This window comes from Setaria viridis, chromosome 1, assembly GCF_005286985.2.
Source record: "Setaria viridis chromosome 1, Setaria_viridis_v4.0, whole genome shotgun sequence".
In the NCBI taxonomy this organism is placed as follows: Eukaryota; Viridiplantae; Streptophyta; class Magnoliopsida; order Poales; family Poaceae; genus Setaria; species Setaria viridis.
In genome coordinates, this window is record NC_048263.2 from 13,582,316 (window position 1) to 13,591,005 (window position 8,690).

The 8,690-nt window shown below is 40.8% G+C and overlaps 1 protein-coding gene across 3 annotated transcripts; it reads left to right on the forward strand.

The window, feature by feature from the left end:
- The first annotated feature begins 291 nt into the window (after positions 1-291).
- On the forward strand, positions 292-6,575 carry LOC117861201 (nicotianamine aminotransferase 1). Of its 3 annotated transcripts, none has more exons than XM_034744721.1 (7): positions 296-644; positions 3,467-3,806; positions 3,896-4,114; positions 5,265-5,324; positions 5,415-5,570; positions 5,664-5,757; positions 6,304-6,575. In XM_034744721.1, the coding sequence occupies exons 1-7, from the start codon at positions 349-351 to the stop codon at positions 6,426-6,428; spliced, it is 1,290 nt and encodes a 429-aa protein (XP_034600612.1). In that variant the 5' UTR covers positions 296-348; the 3' UTR covers positions 6,429-6,575. The 3 variants fall into 3 exon arrangements, with proteins under 3 accessions (XP_034600627.1, XP_034600612.1, XP_034600620.1); XM_034744729.2 differs by lacking the exon at positions 296-644 and adding an exon at positions 2,464-2,841; XM_034744736.1 differs by lacking the exon at positions 5,415-5,570 and having other exon boundaries at positions 292-644.
- Positions 6,576-8,690: the final 2,115 nt, after the last annotated feature.

The window sequence follows — 8,690 nt, forward strand, 5'->3', positions numbered from 1 at the left end:
TAGTAAGTGTCATGAAACATAGGAACTGATGCCAACAAGGAGGATAACACAAGTGTGGATGAGTAGAATATATATATATATATATATATATATATATATATAATCATGACTCCCTGCTAGTTTTTCTTCGCTTCAAAAATCAAAGTTCTTTTGGACCATTCTGGCGCCTAGAAGATGCTGTGTCGTTTGCCAACCTTAGCTTTCGATTTTTTTCATAAAAAAAGTTGAATTGTCTTCCTAAAAAAAGGCTTTTTTATAATAACTAAAAAAAGACTTGGTGCAGTAAGCAGCAGCTGCGATAGGATAATTCTGTTTTCCAAAAGGAAAAAAGAGAGAACCAGGGAGGAGATGGATGGGAACCACGCCGCCGGAGCGACACCGCGGGCGTGGCGCATCTGCCGGCAGTCCGTGGGCGTGCCACTATCAGCCGCGGGGGCCATGAGCATCCGCGCGGTGCTCGACCGCGTCTTCTCCGCCGTCGACTCCTCCGGCCCACGCCCTGTCCTGGCGATCGGCAACGGCGACCCCACCGCCTCTGCCAGCTTCAGGCCTCCGCTCGAGGCCGAGGAGGCCGTCGTGGAGGCACTCCGCTCCAAGAAGCACAACGGCTACTCCCCAACCGTCGGTTTCCTGCAGGCGCGCCGGTTAGCATCCCTGCTCCACCTTGTGTCAGTATCATTGTACTAGAACTAAGCAAAATGGGAAAACTATTATTGCTTGTACATGTATTTACTCTGCATAGTATGTGCGTCGTAAATCATGGTGCTATTGGTATGAATAATTTCTCTTCAACAAACACAGGACAGGTACATTTGCGCAACGGCAACAAAAAAAAGCTGTTTTTGAAAGTGCATTATATTATTATTATTATTGAAAAATTGAATTTTTTCTTAGAAATTTATGTAGGACCCAACTATACCATAATTTGACCTAAGTCACTAGCAGAAGCCCCAACATATTTTTATATAATTTTTTTATTTGAGACGTGTTTAATTCACTTTCAGATGCTTCTCACCACTATATACTTTTCCCTACCTATACAATAATTACTCTACTTATTCCAAAATATAGGTCATTTTAATTTCACCCTAAGTGCGTTTATGTAGGACCCACACCTATACAATAACTACTCTACCTATCCTAACTATTCTACCTAAAAATTTGGTTAATTAGAAAGTTTTGGTTCAAGATAAAACTGAAATGATATAGTTTTTAGAATTGAGTGAGTACATATTTTATCCATTCTTTCCTCTTACACTGGTATAATCTAAATCCAACATTTACGAGATCTTTTTTCTCTAGCATTTTTCTTCCTTGAGTATTTTTTCCCACCCTCCTAACACTAGCGGCCCTTTGATGTGGCATATGCAGCTGCACTAAGCGGGTGTTTGATACTAGATGCTAAACTTTAGCAGTGTCGCATCGGATGTTCGGATGCCAATTAGGAGAACTAAATATAAGTTAATTATAAAACTAATTGCACAGATGGAGTCTAATTCACGAGATGTATCTAATTCGTGAGACGAATCTATTAAGCCTAATTAATCCATCATTAGCAAATGGTAACTGTAGCACCACATTATCAAATCATGGACTAATTAGGCTTAATAGATTCGTCTCACGAATTAGACTCCATCTGTGCAATTAGTTTTGTAATTAGTCTATATTTAACACTCCTAATTAGTATCCAAACATCCAATGTGATGGGTAGTCAAACAACCCCTAATCTATATGAGTGATGAGTGGCTTATTTTTCAATATTCTCCGCCTACCATCCAACTGATCTCCTACCGAACCAATTCTAAATGAAAGAGGACCATCAGCACTAACATAGATGTTAATTTTACTGTTGTTCCATCGCATACGGTACTTAAGAAAACCAAGTACGAATAATCATTCAAAGGGAGCTCGCATTAAGGGAAAGCACATTATGCGCTCAACCTTAGCCATCTCAGCAGGGGAGCTGCATTAAATATAGGCACTAAAGAAACCGGTCCTGCAAGGGGTGTTTGGATCCTGAAGCTAAAGTTTAGTCCGTGTCATCTCGGATATTCGGATGCTAATTAGGAAGACTAAACATGAGCTAATTATAAAACTAATTGCAGAACCCTTAGGCTCAATCGCGAGACGAATCTATTAAACCTAATTAATAAATCACGAGGGCTAAATCGCGAGACGAATCTATTAAACCTAATTAATAAATCGCGAGACGAATCTATTAAGCGTAATTAATCCATCATTAGCGAATGTTTACTGTAGCATCATATTGTCAAATCATAGACTAATTTGGTTTAATAGATTCGTCTCGCGATTTAGTCTAGGGGTTGTGAAATTGGTTTTGTAATTAACCTATGTTTAATACTCCTAATTAGTGTCTAAACATTCGATGTGATAGGGGCTAAAATTTAGCCCGGGATCAAACACCCCAGAGTCCGAAAGGAAGCGGAAGGGAGAAAATTCCGGTGTTCAAAAAAAAAGAAACACAAGAAAAAAAAAGAAACACCGAGCTTGAGCAGTCACCAGTGGGACTGTGGGAGAGATCCAAGCGATGGAGGGGAACGGCGGCGCCAGCGCGACGACATGGCGTATCTCCCGGCCGCCCGGGCGGGGTGCGCCGCGGTCGGACGCCGGGAGCATGAGCATCCGCGTGGTGCTCGCCCGCGTCTTCTCCTCGGTAGACGCCTCGGGCCCGCGGCCCGTGCTGACGCTCGGCAGCGGTGACCCGACCGCCTGCGCCTCCTTCAGGCCTCCGCCCGAGGCTGAAGATGCTATAGTGGACGCGCTCCGATCCGGGAAGCACAACGGGTACTCTCCGACCGTCGGCGTCCTCCCCGCGCGCCGGTGAGTGGCCATGCCTCTCGCCCACCTCTCACTCTCTAGTACCACATGGACAGAGTCAACTTCATCTCTCTGCACTATACGAGTTTCTCACAGTCGTGGTGCTTCAGGTTCAGGTGGAACACCTTTCCCTGCCCGATACCTTGATCCAACTGCATTTGTGCAGATTTGAGATGCATAATTTTCACGGAAATCAACACCTTCCTGTGTTTGTTAATCGATTAATAATGTAATCGAGCAATTCACTGAGCTTAACCACGTCAAATAAATTTGACTGCCATTGGCCAAAGTCGCTTATTCACTAGTTTTCTTATCCAAGAAAGTCAACTACCTTTGTGCAAAGTCAAAACCATAGGCGGCTTTCAGATGCAGGGTTTTGAGGGAAGATGCTGAGTTTCTCATGGAACCACTTTCTTGTAGTTGTTATCCACAAAACTATGCAATCTGCTGATTCACATAAAGAGTTAAAGTCTTTATGAGAATCTGCATCTTTTACGCTTTGTTGCCTGTAACATTCAGTTTCTTATACCTCTATGTAACTTGCATGACCTTTTTCTTCCCATAAAGTTTCTGTTCTTAAACCTGAATTCACGACTATATCTCTTATACCTTTGCCTTGAATTGGCAGTGCTATTGCGGAGTACCTATCTCAGGATCTTCCTTACCAGCTTTCACCGGATGATATTTACCTCACTGCTGGATGCTGCCAAGCTATTGATGTCATGATCTCCATCCTTGCGCAGCCTGGCTCCAACATCTTGCTTCCCAAACCTGGGTTTCCGTTGTATGAGTCACGAACCATGTTCAGTAATCTAGAGGAACGTCATTTCAACCTTATTCCTGACCGAGGCTGGGAGGCTGACCTAGAGTCCATGGAGGCTCTTGCTGATGAGAACACGGTTGCCATGGTCATTATAAATCCCAGTAACCCTTGTGGGAGTGTGTACTCACATGATCATTTGGCCAAAGTAAGTATATATATTCTTAGACAGATATTTCCTAGGTTGTGTTCCCTATTTGTTATGCGATGAGAATTTCTAGTACTGGAAATGAACAGATTGCAGAGACTGCAAGGAAACTTGGAATAATAATCATTGCCGACGAGGTGTATGACCATTTGGCTTTTGGGAATAAGCCTTTTATACCAATGGGTGTCTTTGCAGATATAGTTCCTGTGATCACCCTGGGATCTATATCTAAAAGATGGCTTGTGCCTGGTTGGCGTCTTGGTTGGATAGCAACGTGCGACCCGAATGGCATCTTAAAGGAAGCCAAGGTAAACATTTGATCTGTCTCCTTACGCATTTCTTTAGGCTGTCAACTAATGCTGTCTGTACATCACTTTGACTGTTCGATATGCACCATGCACTCTAAGCAGAGGTGAATGGTAGACCCATCCTGAATAACTCGTGAGCCCATGATGCCCATCCTATGTAGACAGAATAATTTGGATAGCTTGTAGCATCTGGTCAGTTGCTTCTGAAAGTTTTGTGGTTGGGAATTCTGCTGACAAATAGTAGATGGGTTCAATGTTTGTTTTTGGTTATCTCGATAATGTTCGGCAAATATAGAAATACTTATAGGTGTTTTCACAGTTGTAGATAAAACGAAGAAGTCAAGGGGCCATCTCTACCCATGGTTGAGTCCTTTTTTTTTTAAGATAAAACTAAGAAGCACTAATGTATCATGACACAGATGCTGAAGCATTGAAGTTTTCAGGGTCCTAATTAATATAATGGAATAGATCTCCAGTTCCATAGTAGATATATGAGCATAATGCGTAGCGGGTTTCCTTTTGATTGAATAGCCATCTAAAAACACAGGATAGAAGCAATGTGATGCCTATGTCCTTAGTTCTTTATCAGTGAATACAATGGCCACTAGGTGATGTGATAAATTTTAGGTGATGCAACATACCAAAACTCTTTATTGAGGTTGACTGCTTGACAGTAACTTTTGGAATACAAAAGAGGTTTCTACAATACCCTATATCCAAAGTGCCATATGGAGATACTGAGTTGGCGAAGGAATCATATATTAATAACAAAACATACTGTTCAATTGATCCAGAAAAATGTGAAGCAATGTTGTGGTCTTGTGGATAGGATTATGGCAACAATTAAAACTCTGAAACCAAGCAAAAACTGTTAAGGTTAATTTTGCCATCTACAACTCTACGTTATTGGGCCAAATAATCACAGACGCTATGTCATTGCAGTATATTTGTCCTATTAATTGTTCTAACGTTTATTCGACTGTTGGAACCTGGATGATGGAATTGCCAAGGATGTGTAGGTGATAAAATATGAGTTTAAATGATATAATATGCTTTATATTTGCCAAATCATATTAATCAAACTCGTGTTTTGAGACTCCTATTCTATTGACTGGTTTTAAATTGTGTACCATTAATTTTTCTCTTACAGGTTGACAAATCTATTGAAAGCTATATTAATATTACAAATGATCCTGCAACATTTATCCAGGTATATCTGTATACAATATATCGAACAATATTTGTTAGAACAGCAGTTTATGTTTCTGCTGATGTCAAACATACTAATTATGTCATACAGGGTGCAGTCCCTAAAATAATAGCCAACACCAAGGAAGATTACTTCAACAAAATACTTAATCTTTTGCGAAACTCAGCAGATTTATGCTATGGTAAAATAAAGGAGATTAGGGGCATTACATGCCCTCATAAGCCAGAGGGATCAATGTTTGTCATGGTAAAGAGAATCAGTAACAAAATATGCTTTAGCTAAAATACTTAGTGTATCTTAATTTCAATCATAACACAATTTGTGGTCTTTGTTGTACAGGTAAAGCTGGATCTTTGTTACTTGGATGGCATCCTGGATGATTTGGACTTCTGCTGCAGGTTGGCAAAAGAGGAGTCTGTAATAGTGTTACCAGGTACATTTAACTTCCGTATATATGCTGCTTTTGGCTGCTTCTGGTTTCACAGTATTCTGTTCATTTGTAATATCAACTTAGTATAGGATGTCTGTGCTTAAAACAAACCTTATAATTCAAAATATCAAATTATATCCATGATATATATTTTTTTGTACTCTTGTATGCTGATATTCCTTTTATAGCTTTATCACTTGTCGTCGTGAGTGACATTATCCTATAGACAGTAAAATATAAGTAGGTACAATATGCAGTGCAATAAATTACTGAAGAACTCAGTAAGGCAATTTCACTAGTCACTAGCACACGAAAGGTTGTCAGTAGTTACGATTAACATTGGAGTCCATCTTTACTTTTCTAGTTGGCTGAGAATATGTTCAGGTTGGGATACATGTTTTATTCCATTATCTGGAAATTTTGTCTGGGAACAACTATAATTTGGAAAAGGCAGTACCAGCAACGATCTGTATAACTGTTCGGAATTCCTAACTGTTCTGGTACCCTCTTACCAAAAGCCAGTGTTGAGGTACATGAGTATTTTTGCAGGCAGTGCATTAGGAATGAAGGATTGGATTCGTATCACTTTTGCTTGTGACATACCTACTCTCGAGAATGCCCTTGAAAGGATCAAGTCTTTCTGCCAGAGGCATGCTAATAAACTGGAAGCATAAGCATAGTGATGGTTGAGTTATTACTCCGTACGTGGTAGTGCTGAATGACTTTTATCAAGCAACTACGCGTTGCATCACCAGAAGGTTGTTAATAAATGATTATCTTATGGTAAATAAAATGAAGAAGATTATTTGCTTTGCCATACATTTACATTTGTGTGCTGTTATTCCTACATGGGCTCATGTTATCGTGGAATATCAAATATGTGCATAAAATGCTGCAGTTTGCCAACTTATTTGCTCGGTTACGGTTGCTTTGAATATGAAAGATGTTGGGAAAGGAACATATTCGTTGAATCGTTGAGCCTGTGCCTTGATTTGTTCTTAGATTTGTCTGGCTCACTTGTAGAAAACTGGACATCGATGCTACACACAAATTTCGGAACAAATTGGACTAGCGTCTAAATTTCGTACTCCCCACAGGTCTTTTAGTCTTCGTGGCACTTGAGGCAACAACCACGGAGCTGTCTACGACTCTACGCCTACCCACGTGAGGGCCCAGGTGTTAATTTACAACATATATACTACAATATCAAATTAGTTTTGTTAAACTAACCCATCATTAAAAAAACATCTTAACATGCATTTATTTGGTATTATAGGTATTAAACATATCCTATAAACTTTGGCAAATTTAATTAGAAAATTCTGATTCAAGATAATAAAACTGAAATGATATAGTTTTTTAAATAGATTGAGTACACCCGTTCTCCCCTCTCGCACATGGATAATCTAAACCCAACATTTACGAGATCTTTTTCCTCGGTATTCTTTCCTACCTTTCTCACAACAGCGGTTCTTTGATTGGGATATGCAGCTGCGCTAACCTATATATGCTCTGTTTGAAATAGCTTAAATCCTGTTTATGGCTAAACTAAGCTGAAGCTAGCAGCTAAACGGTGCGCTCTTTTGTAGCTTTTTCTGATCACACTTCTCCCCACCGCTCCCATTTGTACTAAAATGCAGAAACTGGATCAAATCCGCTTCTCAAAATAGTGCTTTTTCTATTTTTTGCAGCTTATTTGAGAAACACTTCTCCCAACATTTGTACCAAGCAGGGCCATAGAGTGATGAGTGGCTTCTTTTTCAATCCTCGCCGCCTACCATCCAATTGATCTCCTACCAAACCAATTTCCTTCCCAGCCGTCTAGCCCCCGCTTCTACAAACTTGCAATCCAAACTAAACCTTAATTTAACAACCCCCGACCCATCCATCACCAAGTTGCCAAGTCCGTACCTCACGGGAGAAATCCGATCCTACCAAGTTAGTATCTAAGGGATGTGATCGCCATCCATAGTGGTAGACACTTATGATAGCAGTACATATGACTGGAGCATGCCACACGCATCATATTGGTCTCATGGCGACGTGGTATAGCGGTGGTGATTACCACTAGTGATGGAAATAGGCTTCGAGTGCCGGTGTCTTTGGTGCCTAGATTTATCATCCATCAACGTGGAGATGGCTAAGGTTTAGGGCACAATGTGCCTTCCCTGAAAGGTGCCATGGACGGCAAGTTGTAGCCATGGGGAAAGATGGGGAGCTACTCGATCGTGGTGGACGATGTGTATCTATGGGTGATGGTTAGTGAGAGGGAGAGAGAAGAGAACAAGGGAGAGGTTTGTTATCTAGGAAAAAAAGCCCAAACGCCTGCGTCGCTCTCCTGGACAGATCAGGGGTGAAACCTCAAGCGTCGTCGCCACCTACCCTAGATACTCTTCCCGGTGGCAGCCACAGCCACAGCCGACTGGCCGGCGGCCCACGGCGGTGCCGAAGTCGACGTCTGCCCCTCTTCTTCCCTCTCCATCTCTCCCATGGCTCTTAACAAGGTCGCAGCCACTACAACATAAACCTAAGTAGAGACACTTTTGTATACATATTCTATGATTTGCCCTTATTAATGTGTCTTGACGTATTATAAAGACACTTTTTGTGGCACTTTAGAAAGTGCGATATGCATTGAGACACTACTTAAGGCATTTTCAACTATAGGGACATTTTCTTAAGTCATCTTGTAAAATGCCAATATAGATTATTAGGGATATAATTGAGACACTTAAAAAATTGACGTGACCTCCGTAAAGACGTAGTTTGAGATATTAACTGTAATATCTTGAGACACTATTTAGAAGATTGAGGCATAGTCATAACAATTATACTGAGTAAATATGCAACAATTGGTGTGAGGTTGAGTTGGCTAGTAGGTGGAGTATTATGCAATGCAATTGTAGGTCTTGAGTTCAGGTCTCCAACATTACAAT

Excerpts from the sequence above, each read along its gene's own strand:
- LOC117861201 (XM_034744721.1), top strand. The coding sequence starts at position 349 with ATGGATGGGAACCACGCCGCCGGAGCGACACCGCGGGCGTGGCGCATC. Across the intron at positions 5,325-5,414 it reads ATCCTGCAACATTTATCCAG|GGTGCAGTCCCTAAAATAAT; the intron begins GTATATCTGTAT and ends TATGTCATACAG. Across the intron at positions 5,571-5,663 it reads AGGGATCAATGTTTGTCATG|GTAAAGCTGGATCTTTGTTA; the intron begins GTAAAGAGAATC and ends TTTGTTGTACAG.